Below are 17,112 nucleotides of genomic sequence, written 5' to 3'. Positions count from 1 at the left end.
CTGGCTCATGCAATTCTGAAGGTTAAGAAGTTCCATGATCTTTGTCTGCACATGGAAGACCCAGAATAGCTCTTAGTTATTTAGACCAAGTCCGAATGCCTGAGAACCAGGAGAGATAGTGGTTTAAAATCCAATCCGAGGGGCAGAGAATATATAGCCCCACTGAAGCAGGGAGGCAGGAAATGAAAAGGGGCAAATTCTCCTATCTCTTTAATGCAATGTGCAGGTGATGTTTTATTGGGTTTACCCTTGAACCTTGTATGGTTTTGCAAACCAACGTCACTCTAATAAACTGAATTAAAGGAATTCTTCTTCCTCTTTTTGTTCGACTCAAATCCTTAAACAGATTGGTTCATGCTCACCCACAGTGGGTTGGGAAATCTACTGAGTTAGCTGAATCAAATGCTAGTCTCATTCAGAAACACACACATGCATGTGCAAACACACACACAAATTTGATTATACTATGAAGGTGACCAACTATGATATCTCAAAGCCCATATTATGTATTTCTCCTGTCCTTACAGATTATCTCTCATAATTTAAATGGCCTCAGATCAAGACAGGAATATATCAAACTTCTAGCTCCTATATATGTATGCTTATTTTCATTTTAAATAGTTCAGTGACATCATCGACATGGTGCTCATCTTCTTGGTATTTTCATCTTATGATCAGAACTTTGTTTATGGGATTTCCAGATCAAAGAGATGTACAACCTATATTCTGATATATACTCCTTTCCCAAAACTATGTTTTACTGCTACCAATAGGGAAGAGCATATACATGTCAGTCTTGTCTCAATATTTACATTTGATAAAATTATCGAGTTCCTTCTAGGGTTTTTTTTTTGGTATTTGTATCATGGGTGTGTGGGAAGAATATGGCATAGACCCTACTTGAGAAGTTTTGATAAAAGAAATGCTACAGTAATTAGAAGGAGAACATTTCGAAGTCAGGCTGGAAATGCACAGAATTAGAAGTCAACAATAAATTCAAGGTTAAGAAAGCTGACATTGGTGACACTTTCAAAGTGTTAAGGGCAAACCTGTCTTAACATTGATAGACAAAAATCAATTTTGTAACATGCTTTTTAACTTCTTGTAAAGTTAAAAAAAAACTTTTTCAGTCTGTACTGTCAGAGAAACCACAAAGAAAGTCTAATTACACTGTACACAATCCTTACAAAACTAGACAGGGCCCCAAATAATCACTCGAGAACAGACACTGTGGGGAAGGGGGAAGTCAGTTGCAATGGTGGAGTACCGCATTAATATTGTGGTTGTGTATACTGAGTGGTTTTCTGTATTTTGACAAATGTTCATTTCCCTGAATTTTATTTGGCAGGTCTCTTCCTCTAAATATTTCCTATATTGTACATGTTCTCTTTTTTGTTTATTTATCATGTAAGTACTGAGTACATCTAGAAGAGTCAGTGAATGTTAAGGTTGTCCAGACTTGGCAGCAAAGTCCCTGTCCTCATGGAGCTTACATTCTAGTGGGTAGCAATTCTGGCATGTCCATCACTGCATTTTTTGTTAAATGCCAGACTGAGCTGTTTTCCTTTCTAAGTACCATCTCCTAAGTGACAGCTAATAAATGTCAAAGTTCTGAATGAAGCACTTACTGTACCATGCACAAGGGTTTTCCACTGTGTGGCCTGCTGAAAACTTAGATGTGTTCCAATTTTGGAACAAATATTTTTCTCCTATAAAACCTGATAATAATTCAGATTGTATATGAGTTTTTAAAAAGACATCATTTGGTACAATTTCTTTCCTCTGAAAATTCTCTGATGGTCTTACCACTCTCTTCATCTTTGTAAAATGCATCACCAGCATGGACTCTGCAATGACTTACAAGATTTGACCTCCAACTGAAGCTTTTACCACATATCTCACACTTGTAAGGTTTCTCCCCTGTGTGAACTCGCCCATGACACTGAAGTTGTGAAGAGCAACTGAAGACTTTGCCACATGTATCACATTTGTATGGTTTCTCTCCAGTGTGGACACTCTGATGAAGCTGAAGACTTGAGGCCTGACTGAAGTGCTTACCACACTCCCCACACTTATATGGCTTCTCTCCTGTGTAGACCCTCTGATGCATGTCAAGATTCAAGCTCCACTTGAAGCCCTTCCCACACTCCTCACATCTGTATGGCTTCTCCCCAGTGTGGACTTTTTGATGGGCTTGAAGGTGTGAACTGCGACCAAAGTTCTTCCCACACTTGTCACATTTGAATGGCTTTTCTCCACTGTGGACTCTCTGATGGGTAAGAAGATGTGAGGCCTGACTGAAGACCTTCCCACACTCCTCACAATTATAGGGTTTTTCTCCTGTGTGGATTCTACAATGAATTTTAAGGTCTGCTCTACGACTGAACCCCTTCCCACACTCTTCGCATTTGTATGGTTTCTCCCCAGTATGGATCAGCTGATGAATCTGAAGTCGTGAACTCTGACTGAAGCCCTGTCCACACTCTTCACACTTGTACGGTTTCTCCACACAGTGGGCCTTCTGATGAATTTTAAGGTATGAACTTTGACAGAAGCCCTTCCCACATACTTCACATTTATAGGGTTTTTCTCTTGTGTGGACCACAAGATGAACTTGATAATGGATTTTCATCCTGAAGCTCTTGCCACACTCCTCACACTTGTATGGTTTTGCTCCTGTGTGAACCCCCTGATGTGCTTGAAAACTTGAACTGTAAATGAAGCCCTTACCACACTCTTTACACACATATGGTTTCTCTCCAGTGTGGATTCTCCGATGGGCCTGAAATTGTGAAGGTTGAATAAAGCACTTACCACATTCCTCACATTTGTAGGGTTTCTCTCCTGTGTGGACCCTCTGATGGATATGAAGATTTGAACTACAAGTGAAACGCTTCCCACAGTCCTCACATTTGTATGGTTTCTCTCCTGTGTGGACAATACAGTGGCTATTAGGTGCTGATCTACGACGGAAGTTCTTCCCACATATATCACATTTGAATGGCTTCTCCCCAGTGTGGATCCTCTGGTGTTCCTGAAGATGTGAAGCGTGAATAAAGGCCCTTCCACATTTGTCACAATTATAAGGTTTGTCTCCAGAGTGTAATTTACAATGAACAGTAAGTGGTGTTGCTCTACGACTGAAGCCTTTCCCACACTGCTCACATTTGAATGGCTTCTCTACAGTGTGGACTTTCAGATGAGTTTGCAGATGTGAACTCTGACTAAATTCCTTACCACACTTATCACACTTATAGCGTTTCTCTCCCAAGTGAACTCTCTGATGAATACGGAGTGCTGAGCTGTAACAGAAGCTTTTTCCACACTCACTACGTGTATGAGACTCCTCTCCTGAGTGTATTTGTTGTTGAAGATCAAAGTTGGAGACATCATTGACATATTTTTTACATTCATTACACTGGTAAGGTTTCTGACCTGTGTGATTTGTAGACAATCCTGCCCCAACCTGGCTGGTTGGATCACCTCGTTTGAAGAACTGAGAACTTTTTATTATGGAGTCTTGATGCCTGGTTAAGTCACTGGCAATCTGTTGCCAGATATGCCAGCAGGAAAGCTCTTCATGTGGGTCTGCTTCTGGAACAGTCTCTATTTCACCTTGGATCTTTCCTCCTGTAAAGCCAGAGAATGCAGAGAAATGAACAACTGAAGGCTTTGTTCAGTATTTTCACAACTTCACACTGAAGACAGAATCTGAGATTTAAATGAATCCAGGAAATATTCAGTTTGTCTTCTCCACTGGGTATAATGTTCTCTGGTTTGCATGTCTATGGAAATCAAGAGGTGGACCAGTTGGCTCCTATCCACTGAGCATAATGAAACCCATTAGTACACATCAAGTCTCTTATGTGAGGTGGAAGGTAGATGTCAAAGGCTTAATTTTAAAAGTTGACAATAGGATTCAAACTGTTAACCTATGGCCATTTCTACTGAATATCAAGTTAGTGTTGAATCTTGGATAGTAAATTATGCAGTTAATAAATTATAGATAGAAAAATTACATAGATAATAAAAAAGGAATCTACTACAACTTAAGGAAGAGCAATAACAATCAAACATTTCAGTTTCAGGTTCATGTAATATAATCTAATATCCAATACCTTGAAGTATTTATATTTACATATTTAAGGTATTCCTGGAAATTCTTACAACATGTACATCTCGTCTTGTTTTTCATGTTGATAGACATTAAATGAGTTGGCAACTTATAAACTTTTGATAATTTCCAATAACTTCAGTTTAGAAATGTGTTTTCTAAAAGATTTACCCTTGTTGGTATCTCAAAGTTTCTATATTAATACAAAGTTATCTAAACATCTAGAGAATACTTCTTCAATGAACTTTTCAATTAAAGAGTACTTCTCTTGCCCTGACTAGTGAGGCTCAGTGGGTTGAGCCTGCCACACACTGAAAGGTCACCAGTTTGGTTCCCAGTCAGGGCACATGCCTGGGTTGTGAGCCAGGCCCTCTGTTGGGGGTGTGCAAGAGATGACCAATAGATGTTTCTCTCACACATCAGTGTTTCTCTCCCTCCCTTCCTTACCCTCAAAAAATATGTAAAATCTTTTAAATAAAAACATAAAAATAAAATGTACTTATCTTAAAAGTCAACAATAAGCCCTGACTGGTGTGGCCCAGTGGGTTAGGTGTCATCCTGCAAACGGAAAGCCTGTCAGTTTGATTTCTGGTCCCTGCACATGCCTCTGTTGTGGGCCAGGTCCCCAGTTGGGGACATGCAGGAGAGAAAACCGATGAATGTTTCTCTTACACATCGATGTTTCTCTCCCTCTTCCCTCCCTTCCTTCCTTCTCTCTGACAATAAATAAAATCTTTTTTTTTAAGTCAACAGTAAGAGAACAAAGAACACTATTACAAATGGACCAAAGACTTCAACATACACTTCACCTAAGAAGATAAACAGATGACAATTAAACATATAAAAAAGATGCTCCGCATCTTATGTCATCAGGGAAATGTAAATTCAAATACTGAGATGCCACCAGACACCTATTAGAATGGCTAAAATCGAGCATACTGACAACCTCAAGGGCTTTGATGAGGATGTGAAGCAGCAGGTGCTCTTATTGGCTGCTGATGGGAGTGCAAAATGGTATAGTCACTTTGGAAGACAGTTTAGTGGTTTCTTACAAAACTAAACATACTTTTACCATACCATCCAGCATTGCACTCCTTGGTGTTTAACGAAAGAAGCTGAAAACCTAAGTCCACACAAAAACTTGTGCATGAATGTTTACACCAGCTTTACTCAATAGCAACAAAACTTGTAAGCAACCAAGATGTTCTTCAGTAGACGAATAGATAAACTGTGGTATATCACACTATGGAATATTATTCAGTGCTGAAAAGAAATGATCTATCAAACCATGAAGAGATATGGATGAAAGGTAAAAGCATATTATTAAATGAAAGAAGCTAATGTAAGGATTACTTATTATATGATTCCAACTATAAGATATTCTGGAAAAGGCAAAACTATGGAGATAATAAAAATTTCAGTGGTTGATAAGGGTTATAGGAAGAAAGGGATGAACAAGTGGAGCACGGAACGTTTTTAGGGCAGTGATAATACCCTATGTGACACTATAATAATAGCTATGTGTCATTATACATTCGTCCAAATCCACAGAATGTATAACACCAAGAGTGAGCCCTATTGTAAAATACAGACTCTGGGTGATAATAATGGGCCAATGTATTTAGGTTCATCAATTATATTTTATGGGGGATGTCAATAATATAAGAGTCTGTGGGCACCCTGGCTGGTGTGGCTCTGTGCATTGAGTGTTGGCCTGCAAATGGAAGAGTTGCCGGTTGGAATCCCAGTCAGGGCACATGCGTGGGTTGCAGGCCAGTTCCCCAGTAGGGGGCGCAAGAGGCAATCACACATTGATGTTTCTTTCGTTCTCTTTCTCCTTCTTGTCCACTCTATTATTAATAAATAAATAAATAAAATTTTTTTAAAAAAAGACTCTGTGTGTATGTGGGCAGGGGATATGTAGGGTATTTTTGTACCTTCCTCTCAATTTGGCTGTGAATATAAAACTGTTCTAAAAAAGAAAAGGTTTTCCTTTTTAAAGAACTTCTGAAAATATTTTATAAAGGAGAAATTCACTCTCCTCCATGTAGAAATAACTAAGTAAAAGCATCCTGTTTTGTCTTGGCCAGTGTGGCTCAGTTGGTTGTAGCATTGTCTCAGAAACCAAAAGGCCGCAGGTTTGATTCCCAGTTAGGGCACATCGAGGTAGTGGGTTTGGTCCAGTCCATATGCATGTGAGAGGCAACCAATCAATGTTTCTCTCTCTTATCAATGTTTTCTCTCCTCTCTCTCTCTCCTTCCCTTCCCCTCTCTCTAAGGTCAGTGGGCAAGTCATCAGGTGAGGATAAAAATAAAAAAGCATCCACACTATATAACTCTGTCTTGGGTCATTTCATTGGAAACTTACTTCAATCTCAAGGTGACTGGGATGGTTATATGATTTGCAGGTTTGGGAGTAAACATCTAATCACATATTGATTAAAACAATGTAAAGCAGACAGTGAAACGTTAGCTCCTATTGGCAAGCTTCCTCCCTGAGGACAAAAGGGAAATAAAGTTGAACAGATAACATATGTTGTTCTAAAATCTGACACTAATTCAGATCTCTAGAAAACAGAGTGGAAAAATGGAAGGTAATCTTTTGCAATGGAGATAGAACCCGGGAGAAGGAAAAGATAAGGTCACAGCACAAACTCAGAAAGCCAACAAGTATTGGTTCCAGCCAAGACATCTTCCCGGGGAGACACGTGGATGGCTCCTCGTGTCTCTTAGGTCTCTAGTCAATGTCAGCCCACCCACACGGCCACTTCACCACCCAGTGTAAGATAATAAATCTTGTCCTCACTCAGTTCACCTCTGGCAACATCCATGCTCTTTGTTGATGTTCTACACAGCACTTTTACCATCAGACACCCAAAGTCAACTGTTGTTTAATGATGTCTTTCCCCTACAACATCAAAGAAAGATGGATTTACACCTTGTACACCAAACACAACGCACCTTCCTGGTATACAACCACCACTCAGAACTGTGCCTGAAACATGGTGAGCATGCAGCAAATGTACATTGAATAAATAAATGAGTCCCACCAAGAAAGTTTTACTTTTGGTCAAACCAAAAGACACAGGGGTACATACACCAAACATGATGTTAAAGAGAAAATTAAAGATGGCAAAATCCTTGGAGCAAAAAGAAAGCAAGAGGGCCTATCACTGGTTTCTTTTGAAGCTTTCGGACTATTTCTTTGAAAGCAGAGTTTGGAAAAAACTTTGGCTGTAGATTTAAAAAAAAGCCTATTACAGCAATTTTTCAAATTGAAAGCCCCATCCCTTTAGTGAGCTGCAAAATAAATTTAAAAGCTTGAGGAGAAAGAACCAGGATAGAAAGTGTCAGAGAATCATCACCAACAGGAGAGGGATTAGTATACAAAATGGCTGTGAAAGTCACACATGTAATTCTAAAACATGTGAAAGACTGGTTTTGGTTACAATGAAAGATGCATCACTTACTATGGCTCCTAGAAAAAAAAAACCTGAAAACTTTGGTTCTAGAAGTTACCAAGGCCTTAATGAAAGAAATTTTTCAAGTGCAAAGATAAGTTCCAAGAGTGGAAGCTTGGAAAAATATTATGTAGTAAGTATGTACTTCTTGGTAAGTAACATAATTTATGGTTATATTTAACAAATGGACCCTTAGAAATAGTTGTGTGAAGGGGACAGGGAGGCTCTCTGAGGATGTGACAATTTTAAACAGCAATTTTCCTGATTCTTTCCAAGTTACAATGTTCACTAGTTGAAAAACACCAAGTCTTTGTAACAATTAAGGGAAAATTATATGAAATCTGTATTTTTTTTTAAAAATATTTTATTTATTTATCTTTAGAGGGGAAGGGAAGGAGAGAGGGAGAGAAGTATCAATGTATGGTTGCCTTTCATGTGTCCCCTGCTGGGAAGTGGCCTGCAGGGAACCGGTCTGCAACCCCGGTATGTGCCCTGACGAAATCTGTATTTTTTTTAAAACATTTGTTAAATAGCTAAATTTGTAGAAAACAAAGGCACAACAGATTTTTGAACCAGATTTATATACGACACTGAGGTGTGTTCCATGTCACTCTCATCTTCAATCTTCCCCCTCAGGGACATGAAGGGAAACCTGAGGGCGGTGACATGGACGTGCACTTTGAAAGACATGAATGGGCCGCAGATGGTAGATCTTCTGGGGAAGTGCAGCTCACAGTCTGGTTACTGTCTGGCAGTGCAGGAAATAGACTTTTTTCCTTGATTTCTCAGCTATCTGAGAATCAGCCTTCAGAATCCTCATTCGAAAACCATTCTTCCCAGAATGAGTATACTCACTTAAGAAGGCTCCAGGAAGGCCACAGGGGAAGTGTGTCACTCAGTGTGGTCACAACCACGACACTTAGAAGTTTCCCTGGAATGTGAGTCAAGTGCACACACACAAACATATGTTCATGTCAGAGGCACTCAAGAGAGTAAATGAAATATAAAGTAACTAGACAGGCATTCATAAAAAGACAACTAATGTTCTGACACATCCTCCATCTACTCTGGCTTGCACATGGTCTACAGCCATCTCCTACAGGGACTATGGAGACACTGAGGTCCCCAACCTGTGAACCACAATGACTAAGTCAACAAACATTCACAGACACTTGTCATAAAGCAGACTACTTTAGGCACTGAGGCTAGAGCAATAAACAAAACATGAAAATTCCTCACTCAGGGGCATTATACTCCCGTGCGGAGAGAGAGGTAACATGCAGGTAAACAAAAACATATGAGCCCCAATAAAAGGCAGAACGAGGAGAGCAGAGAAAGGATGTATTTTCCACAGGGTGGGCAGAGAAGGCCTTTCTCATGAAATTAAAACTGAGCAGAGACCTGAGTGAAGTAAGGAGGGAACAGGAAGGTTGTAGGTGAAAGAGAATGTCTGGCTCAGAGAAAACAAGCAGGGCCCTGAGGCAGAAGGACCTGTAGTCAGCAGGATGAGTGTTCCCAAAGCATCTTCATCCTAATTTTTGGAGCCTAGAATATGTTAGGTTACACGGCAAAAGGTAATTAAGGTCGATAATCAGCTGACCTTAAAATTGAAGACAGTCCTCTACTGTTCAGATGGGCACAACGTAGTTGAAAGGGTCCTTCCAAGTGGAAGAGGGAAATGTGACTACAGCAGAACAGGCAGAGAGGAGCACTGTTGATGGCTGAGAAGATGGAGAAAGGGGGGCCACAGCTAAGAAAGGTGGGGGATCTATAGTAGCCTGAGAGGCAAAGGCACACCATCCTCAAGAGACTCCCAAAAGAAGTATAATTGTGCCAACACCCGGATGTACACCCAGAAGAACCACGTCACACCTCTGGCCTATGGAACTGTGAGATAAGCAGTGTGTGCTGTTTTAGGCCATGATGTTTGTGGGAATCTGTCATGGCAGCAACAGGCAATAGCATTGCTGGCAGATCTGAGAATCAGAAGAAAGGACGATTCGGGTGGAAGAGACAGAGCACAAGGGAGAGGATGCAGAGCAGGACACGGAGGGCTCCGGAAGCCACTTAGAGAGGTTTTAAGAAAAATGAAAAGCCAGAAAGGATGTTGAGTAAAGGAACAGCTGTTTGGCTTTGTCTCCTATGGCTCAGAGACCATCAGAGGGAGGGTGGGAGAAGCGCAACCAGCACGAGTGGTTGAAATAATTCAAGAGAGAGGTCTGGCAATTTGGGCCAGATGAGAGTCAAAGGGGTGGAAAAGAACTAAACACATGGGAGAACATCTCTGAGGACTTCTGTCTGCTTGGTGCTTACCTGACTTCCCTTCTCTTTGGGTTGTGGTTATCATCCAAAGACTTTTTTCTTTTTCTAAGTGGACTATGTCATGTTTGAAGGGGTGACATCCTGGGAACAAGACAAGTCACATATTTAAAATGAACACACTAGAGGTATCATTTACTGGAAATTTAGATTTCTATTGCATACTGATCAATTAATCAAAATGAGTAAAAACATGACCTATTTGAAGAAATACCAATATCTCAAGACCTACAGAGATACGCACAAAAGGTATTTATTACAAAACCTGATTTCTAACCAATGCCTATTTTCATTAAGCTCCTCCCACTGGTTCTTACATTACTCATGTAATTAGCCAGTGTTTTTGCTGTAATGTATCCTGTTCTTTCTAACAAATGGATATTTCTCCCTTATTTTACTGCATTAAAAAGTGCTGGTACAAAATTCAGGTCCAAGAATGCAAGTGACCATTTTAAGATCCACAAAGCCTTAAACACCTGAGGACACAAGCCACTCCTGGGGAGTGACACTCAGAGAGGGCGCCTGTCCTCACCCAGAGAGACCAGGTTCCGAAGTTCTCCAGCATCACATCTTGGTACAGCTTCCTCTGGATGGAGTCCAGCAGCCCCAGCTCTTCCTCAGTGAAGATCACAGCCACGTCTTTGAATGTCAATTCCTCCTACAACACCAAACACAGGCAACCTCAATCTTATAATCAATGGCCACATGAAAAGATACAGTACCGAGAAGGTAGAGTGCTTTAGCGAGAAATGGTTTCAGATTCTGAGTGACTTAAGTTGATGTGCAGATCTGCCATCCCCTCTACCCTTCCAATGCCACTGACTCCTCAGGCTCAGCGGAGGTGCGGCAGTGACAACAGTCCTCGTATTTTTCTTTTGTGCCCTCATTGATTCTACTTACAAGTAAACTCCAAGAACCCTAAATATGCATACTGGGGCACTTGTGATTTACTTTTCTTTCTTTTTAAAAAAGATTTTATAAATTTTTTTAGGGAAAGAGAGGGAGAGAAACATCAATGTGTAGTTGCCTCCTGAGCCCCCTATTGGGGACCTGGCCCACAATACAGGCATGCGCCCTGCCTGGGAATTGAACCAGCAACCCTTTGGTTCACAGGCAGGCACTCAACCCACTAAACCACACCAGCCATGGCTACTTTCCAGTGAATATTGCCAGTGGCCCCCAGAAGCATTTAGTAATTTAGTCCAAACATATTTGGTAGCACCTTCCTTCCTCCTCACTCACAAGTGAATCCTGGAAACTATCACTTTTTATATGTGGCTGTCCCCTGAAACCTCAAGGCACACACTACATCTCTTGATTGCAGCATTCAGTGTCATGCTCTGAAGCCAATATGCCTCAGTGCGCGTCACAAAGGTCTATCCTTCATAAGCTGTGTGACCTTGAACAAACTTGCCTACATGCCTCTGTATAATGGTCCTGACCATGACTGAGCTCTTCCAAACATTAAACAAGGGAATATCTATAGCATTTGGGACAACGCTTGACAGGCGAAGTGCCTAATAAACATATGCTATTATTCTTTTTTTTCATATGCTATTATTCTTATTTCTTCTTATCATTATCAAATATATTTTATCTTGTTTCATGGCTCCATATTATTCCAGGGAACTGAAGACCTATAATTACCTATTCTAAATATTTAATCTTATATATTTTTCTCATTAAAACTTATCCTGCAAATCTACACTTTATGTACATTTTACTTTCCTATTTAAGGAACTGCAAACAAAAATTAAAATATCAAAAATAAGCATGTTTAAAATTATGATCATATAATGATAGATTTTTTTCCCCAGATTTCCCCTCTGTTTCCTGAATCTTTCAAGAGAATACAAGCACCCTGATTCTCTCTACAGTAGCCAAGAGCAGGTTATAAAATTTCCCTGGGCTTTGGCATCTGATTTGGGAGAACAATTTGTTTTAGTATTTGCACTTATTTGATTATAAATTATTAACTTCACGTTTTCAAATGTTTACTACTCATCTCTCTTTCTCCTCTTGAACAGACCTATTCATGTCCTTCGTTCATATTTCACTGGGTTCTTTCATTAACCCTATGTATAGGACTCCTATTATGAAATAAACAAAAAAGCCCCAAAGATTCCTATTATGAATTTTGGCATTCATGTAGTAAATATTTTTTGGCATTTTTGGGGTAAATATTTTTGCCCCAGGTTATTTTTTCTGGTAATTTTATTTTTCTATTACACTGTAGCAGCGGTGTCTGACCTGTGGTTCACAGGCTGCATGTGGCCCAGGACGGCTGTGAACGTGACCCAACACAGTTTTAAGTAAATTTACTTAACACCTTTTTTTTTTTAGCTTATCAGTTTTTGTTCGTGATTGTCTATTTAATGTGGCACAAGACAGCTCTCCTTCCAGGGTGGCCCACAGACACCATAAGGTTGGACACTACTGGAAGGTGTCTTTTACCACAGACGGATTTAGAGATTTTTGAAAAAATGATTTTCTTTATTTCTAGAGAGAGGGCAAGGGAGAGATAGAAACATCAATGTGTGGTTGCCTCTCATGAGCCCCAAACTGGGGACCTGGGCCGCAACCCAAGCATGTGCCCTGACTGGGAATGGAACCAGCGCAAGTCGGCCCTCAATCCACTGGGCCACACCAGCCAGGGCTAGAGATTTTTATACAACTATGCTAACTTCAGTCTTTGTGTGTTGGGAGTGCTGAGCATCTCTGTGGACCTGAGGAGGAGCCACAACAGGGACAGAAAACACACGCCCTGAGAAAGGATGGAGAAGGGGTTGGGGGACAGCAGCGCCACCTGTGGAAACTGTCACTCAGAAGGGGTCTCCAGGGCACAGATCCTGAAAGGAACTCTTCCTGTCTTTCTTTTTGTCAATCTCTTTCACTTGAGTAGAATGCCTACCATTCCTGACCCTCCGTTTCCTGTGGGGATCTGAGCAGACTGTTCATATTTCATGTGTTTAAGCTGAAGATGAGGCCCAAATATCCTCATTCAGCAGCTCTGAGAAGGAATGCAGTCACAGAATGCTCATTACCGACAAATCTTCTAGTATCTCTGGACATTTTAAACTAAGGTTCAAACTAAGCTTACGTTAGTCAAACCAATTACTACACAAGAGGAAAAAACACCACTAAATAAAAAACACAGAAGGCCTGACTCAGGCATGGCAAAGACGGATTCCAGCTTGTTCTGTATGAAAATCTCCAGTGATATTTGTGCGAAGCAGCAGCGCTGTCTGCAGTGCCATGCGGATATCTGGATGTTCTACATGGAAAACAGCCACCTTGACACATATCAAATTCAATACAATAAAGAAAACTGTCAGATTGTTTTCAGAATTGATGTTGGAGGAAATGATTTTATGTAACATGGCTGTCACTGCAGTGTTGCTTAAAGCAATTCCACAGAGATGTGAAGTACAGCAGAGGAAATATACTCAATAATATTGTAACAACTATGTATGGTGCCAGGTGGGTGCTAGATTAAAAGAGGGGGTCACTTTGTGAGTTAAATTATATGTCCGACCACTGTGCTGCACACCTGAAACTAATAGGATGTTGAAGGTTAACTGTGATTGAAAAATAAAAATAGCCCTGGCTGGCGTAGCTCAGTGAATTCAGCGTGGGCCTGGGAACCAAGCAACCATGGTTCGATTCCCAGTCAGGGCACATGCCTGGGTTGCAGGCTAGTTCCCAGCAGGGGACACACGGGACGCAACCCTACATTGATATTTCTCTCTTTCTCCTTCCGTTCCCCTCTAAAGATAAATAAAATATTTAAAAAGGAAAAGAAAAGAAAAATAAATGTAAAAAAAAATAGTAAAATTCCCAAACCATCTAAATGTCTCTGAGTGGCAAGTAGTTAAAAATTAAAAGGTACCTCAATTCGATAGAAATGTGATGTGACCCTAAAAAATAAAAATTACATAACATCAGAGGAGAAAAGTTACAATTTAAAATTAGATATAACATGAATACAAATACATCTATGACTGAATATGAGAAAAAGAGTATTGGAAAATAAAAACAGCCCTGGCTGGTGTGGCTCAGTGGATTGAGCACCAGCCTGCAGACCAAAAGGTTGCCAATTCAATTCCTGCTCAGGGTGTACACCTATGTTGCAGGCCAAGTCCTCAGTTGTGGGAATGCAAGAGGCAATCAATCAATGTTTCTCTTTTTCCTTCCTTTTCCCTCTCTCTAAAAATAAGTAAATAAAAAAATTTAAATATTAGAAAAGCCCTGGCTGGTGTGACTCAGTGGATTGAGCGTTGGCCTGCAAACCCAAAGGTCGCTGGTTTGATTACCAGTCAGGGTATATGCCTGGTAGCCAATTGATATTTCTCTCCTTCTCTTTCTCCCCCCCTTCTCCTTTGTCTAAAAATAAATAAATTCTAAAAAATGAATAAAATCTTTTTAAGAATTTTAAAAAAAAGTAAAAACATTACCAGTCAGGGCACATGCCTGGGTTGCAGGCCAGTTCCCAGCAGGAGATGCATGAGAGGCAACCACGCATTGATGTTTCTCTCCCTCTCTCCTTCCCTTCCCCTTTAAAAATAAATAAATAAAGTCTTAAAAAAATAAATAAATACATAAATAAAAAGTAAAAACAGCAAATTTGTCAGCAGGGAAACAGTAAAATGAGATAATTGTTCATTTCTCCACAATTTTATTTTGTGGAGAAGAAAAGTTACTTCTTCTTCTCAAGAAGTAACTTTTCTTCTCCACAAAATAAATAATAATATAAAACAAAAACTAAAAACAAATGCAAAGTAAACTCAAAACCTTGGAGCCTACCAGGTCCTCAAATACCCATTGTTCAAGTATTGAGTTGTCCCAAGAAAAACATGTGACAATCTGGTATGAGGTAGAACTTTATTTTATTTTTTTTACAGATTTTATTTATTTTGTCTTAAGAGAGATGGGAAGGGAGGGAGAAAGAGAGGGAAAGAAACATCAATGTATGAGAGATACATCCATCAATTGCCTCTCACATGCCCCCAAAATGGGGACCTGGCCCGCAATCCAGCCATGTGCCCTGACTGGGAATTGAACTGGCGATCCCTTGGGTCACAGGCCAGTGCCCAATCCACTGAGCCACACCAGCCGGGGCTGAGGTAGAACTTTAAAAGTGAGCAAGGCAAGCCCTACTTACCTTGAACTTGGTCATTTTTCCTCCTAGTTCTGGGGATGCGCAGAGTTCTGAGCGATACAGATCTCAGGAAGGCAGAAGTGTGGTTGGCAGTGCCTGGCAGTGCCTGCAAAGGTAAAGGAACCAGCTGTAGGCGTAGCCTGGATGCTGCTCAACTACACGGCAATTATTATGAATGAGCTTGTGAATCTTTATAGCAGCATTAATCATAGTAACCTAAAACTAGGAAGAACTGAAACATCGACCTATGTGTGAATAAACAGACAAACTGTGGCATGTCCGTACAATGGAATATTATCCCCCAATTAAAAGGAATAAAGTACTGGTTATGGTAGAACATGGATAAACTTTGTAACAAAAATCTACATATTGTGTGATTCTTTTTTTATGCAATGTCCATAATAAGCAGATCTATGGAGACAGAATGTAAGTTGGTTGCCTAGGTATTTGGGTAGGAACTGGGCATTAATCATCTGTAACTGGGTAAGAGGAATCCAAGTGAGGAAACAAAAACGTGCCCCGCCCCACTCAGCCAAGTCCCATTTGGTAAAAATAAATGTTAATCTGCATGTTATTTAAATGAGTAAAACTAATTTATGGATTCTGAATCTCTACTGATATAATATTTATATTTGAATGAATGAATGAATGAATGAATACAGTGAGTGGGAAGGGGAAGCTTGTCTTTATAGTAGAATGCCCAATAATAAATGTACCTCCCCAGAAAAAACCCATATTAATTTCAAAAAATTCAAACCTGATAGACATCCCCTCAGCTTAGTGAACAAAGCTGATTTCATCAAAAAGGGACAAACCGACACCCTTCGGCTCCTATCGCGTTGTGATGGCCAGGACACTTCGCCACTTCTGTGGGGTCCCTGGCAGCAGTGCAGGGTCTGAACCTGACCATGGAACATATCAAATAAATGCCAGAGGACTGGCTCATAAGTAACTTGACTCTTTGCTTGTACAAAGCATTAAGAACAAAACAAAGGCTGTGGATTCATTCCACATTAAAAAAGAATATTAACAACCACACCTAAAACAAAAGCAAACTAAAAGGACAGCTAGATCAGGAGTGGAAACATAGAAATGAAGATCTCAAGGAGGGTTAGCAACAGGGGAATGGGAGGAGGAGAAGGGGGGAGAAGGTACAGAAAATAAGTAGCATAGACAGTAGACAGAAAATAGATGGGGGGAGGGCAAGAATAGTATGGAAAATACAGAATCTAAAGAACTTGAGACACATGGTCATAAACTAAAGGGGGTTAATGGTGGGGATGGGGGGGTAGGGTGGAGGGGAATGAAGTGGGGAATAGAACAACTGTAATGGCATGATCAATAAAAATAAATAATAAAAAAGAAGTATGATAAAAAATTTTGTAAAGTTTTTATACGACAAGGTATAAAACTTAAGGCAAATGCATAAAAGTGGACTTTGAAGCTGAGGGGAAAACTGACTATACTGTGAGTCTGTGTTGCCTTCCCATGAGTCCTCCAATGAAAATACATTATGAAGACTTTTAAAAATTTTTTCTTTAATGTGTGTTTGCCTCTCACATGCCCCATTCTGGGGACCTGGCCCACAATCCAGGCATGTGCCCTGACTGGGAATCGAACTGGCAACCCTTTGGTTCACAGCCCATGCTTAATCCACTGAGCTACACCAGCCAGGGCTACATTATGAAGACTTTAAGTGAAAAACAGAAGAAGATAAATGCAGGACTGTGGATTATATAATGTTATCTAGTATGTTTTCTAGCATTATCTATTAGGTAACACTATTAACCATTAGTAATAATTCATGAAATTATATGGAAGTTCATTAGTTTATTCTTTCTTGGCAGTGTTTTCAAATTTCTACAGTTAAAACAGATAAGAGGAAAAGAAGCAAATTTCGCCCTTCATAATAGACTTCCGCCGCGGAGGCTTTTTACCCACTAGGTCGCCTGCCGACTCATTGTGGGACCTAAGCGTAGAGGTAGAAAGTTCGGACCGCCAGGAAGATGCGCAACCGACGTACCACTCCAGGGAAAACCACAGCAACCTCAGTCTCCGAG

General features: G+C 40.3%; 1 protein-coding gene across 1 annotated transcript; it reads right to left on the bottom strand.

The window, feature by feature from the left end:
• Positions 1 to 486: 486 nt before the first annotated feature.
• On the bottom strand, positions 487 to 17,109 carry LOC119054428 (zinc finger protein 234-like). The gene is given in 6 exon segments (XM_053655728.1): positions 487 to 3,630; positions 9,889 to 9,978; positions 10,427 to 10,444; positions 10,447 to 10,552; positions 15,056 to 15,158; positions 16,994 to 17,109. Coding segments are annotated over 5 exon segments (2,100 nt in total). The 5' UTR covers positions 15,071 to 15,158; positions 16,994 to 17,109; the 3' UTR covers positions 487 to 1,759.
• Between the last annotated feature and the right edge of the window lie 3 nt (positions 17,110 to 17,112).

Source organism: Artibeus jamaicensis, unplaced genomic scaffold (genome assembly GCF_021234435.1).
Source record: "Artibeus jamaicensis isolate MK-2021 breed Jamaican fruit bat unplaced genomic scaffold, CSHL_Jam_final scaffold_11, whole genome shotgun sequence".
Lineage (NCBI taxonomy): Eukaryota > Metazoa > Chordata > Mammalia > Chiroptera > Phyllostomidae > Artibeus > Artibeus jamaicensis.
This window is presented reverse-complemented; position numbering and strand designations above follow the sequence as displayed.